This window comes from Aplysia californica, unplaced genomic scaffold (genome assembly GCF_000002075.1).
Source record: "Aplysia californica isolate F4 #8 unplaced genomic scaffold, AplCal3.0 scaffold00427, whole genome shotgun sequence".
NCBI classification, from domain to species: domain Eukaryota; kingdom Metazoa; phylum Mollusca; class Gastropoda; order Aplysiida; family Aplysiidae; genus Aplysia; species Aplysia californica.
This window is the reverse complement of record NW_004797697.1, coordinates 81,501-83,239: the sequence shown is the minus strand read 5'-3', so window position 1 is coordinate 83,239 and position 1,739 is coordinate 81,501. Positions and strand designations below refer to the sequence as shown.

Sequence of the window (1,739 nt, the reverse complement as noted above, 5' to 3'; positions counted from 1 at the left end):
TGCCTCTTCATTTCTCCCCTCCCTACCTCCCTCTCTCCTCCCCCTCTCTATATCTCTCTTTTCTACCTCCCTCACCCCTCGCTTACCCACATTGCTCTTCCTCTCTCCCTTCCTCCCTCTTTCACTTCCACTAATTCCCTCCCCCCGTCACAGAAATCCCCCAACAAGCAGCAAACCTCTGTCAATTAATGAGGTCTTTACATGAGGACCCTTGTCCGGGTTCGCGGAGAAGCCTTTGTAATGCTCATAATGACTGCAGAGGTTAGAGAGGGCTATAAGTTCATGTTATGATCTCACACTTCTCTCCTCTTATTATATATTTTTTAATTTAATTGGATTGTATGGGAATCGAATTGGTCCCTTCGGGTACCTATTACCCTACATACAGTCATACAGAGTACAGAGAAAGAGGCTGACAGAGAAAAAGTATAGAAATGAAGAGAACGAGAAAGAGAGAGACACAAAGACAGAGAGAGAGAGACAGACAGACAGAGAGACAGACAGACAGAGAGACAGAGAGAGAGAGAGAGAGAGAGAGAGAGAGAAGGAGTCGAAGAATAATCACTCATACAGAGTAGGTAGATATGGAGAGAAAAACATAAGGAAAGTAAGATAAGAAGAGAGAGAAGGAGGGAGAGAGAGGCTGGGGCAGACAGACAGACAGGCAGAAAAACACACAGTCTGTTAGAGAGTGAATAAAGAGAAAACTTATAGACAGACAGAGAGTTAGAATGCCAGGAAGACATTGCTGAGTTGAGGTAAAAGGAACGATAATTTCAAAAACCAGTGACAGACAGTGGGAGTATATGTTACATTGTAAAAATAGTATACATTGAGCAATAAAAACGATTTCTTACCTTGTAAGGGCACATCTCTTCTCCTTTCTTGGTTTCAGGTCCGTGGAATCCGAGACTGGTGTTCCATCTGGTCACTTTGGTGTCGCCGTTCTTCAACCGTCCTGACAGGCCAAAGTCACATAAAACTGCGTGGTCTTCCTCGTCTACAAGAACATTGGCCGGTTTGATGTCCCGGTGGTAGATTCCTCGACTGTGTGTGTATTCTAGCGCTGTTCCGATGTCACGAATATACCGAAGTACTTGCGGGGGCTCCAAAACTCTGAACTTCGCGTCCAGGCTCCCTTTCGGATAGTACTTTAAGACAATATATCTGTGGCGAGGATCGGCCAAAGACGTCACTAGCGAGACGATACGTGGATGGCGAAGCTCCTTCAAGACTTCAACTTCCTTGATGAAGCCCCACTCATTACAACCATCGTATAACGCTAGGTCGAATATCTTCACGGCACATTTCCTGGATATGTCGTCTCGAGATGACGCAAGGACGATCTCGGCTGTGGCTCCTTTGCCAACCAAGGTGCCTCTATCCAAGTTCAAGGCGTTGAAGGCAGCAGCATGCTTGTCAACTTTCTCCATCTCCTTGTCGTACAACGGGACGCAAATTCGATTGCTGAACTCAGGGAACGATATAGACTGGAAGCAGGTTCTGACTGAACTGACCACAAACGCTAATGTCTACGATTTTTATATCAACTGGTGTAGGCTGATGAGTTCTTGCCCTGAGGTGTAAGACTCAATCAGGGGGGATAAACTACGTACCAACAGACCATGGCGGCTAACATCAAAGACGTGTCAACACCTCAGCGGCCATTGTGTGCCCGGACCAGCCTGCGACTGAGTGAACCAAGTTTGAAATCTTTGATTGTGACATTGTTTTTGTTT

The 1,739-nt window shown here is 46.0% G+C and overlaps 1 protein-coding gene across 1 annotated transcript in view; it reads right to left on the bottom strand.

Annotated features, from left to right (window-relative positions):
* LOC101860592 (calcium/calmodulin-dependent protein kinase type 1-like) overlaps positions 1-1,433 on the bottom strand; it is a 2,968-nt gene extending 1,535 nt beyond the window's left edge. Inside the window, exon 1 of the mRNA XM_005104591.1 lies at positions 858-1,433. Within this exon, the coding sequence (XP_005104648.1) occupies positions 858-1,433 (576 nt within the window). The remainder of the gene's footprint in view (positions 1-857) is intronic.
* Positions 1,434-1,739: the final 306 nt, after the last annotated feature.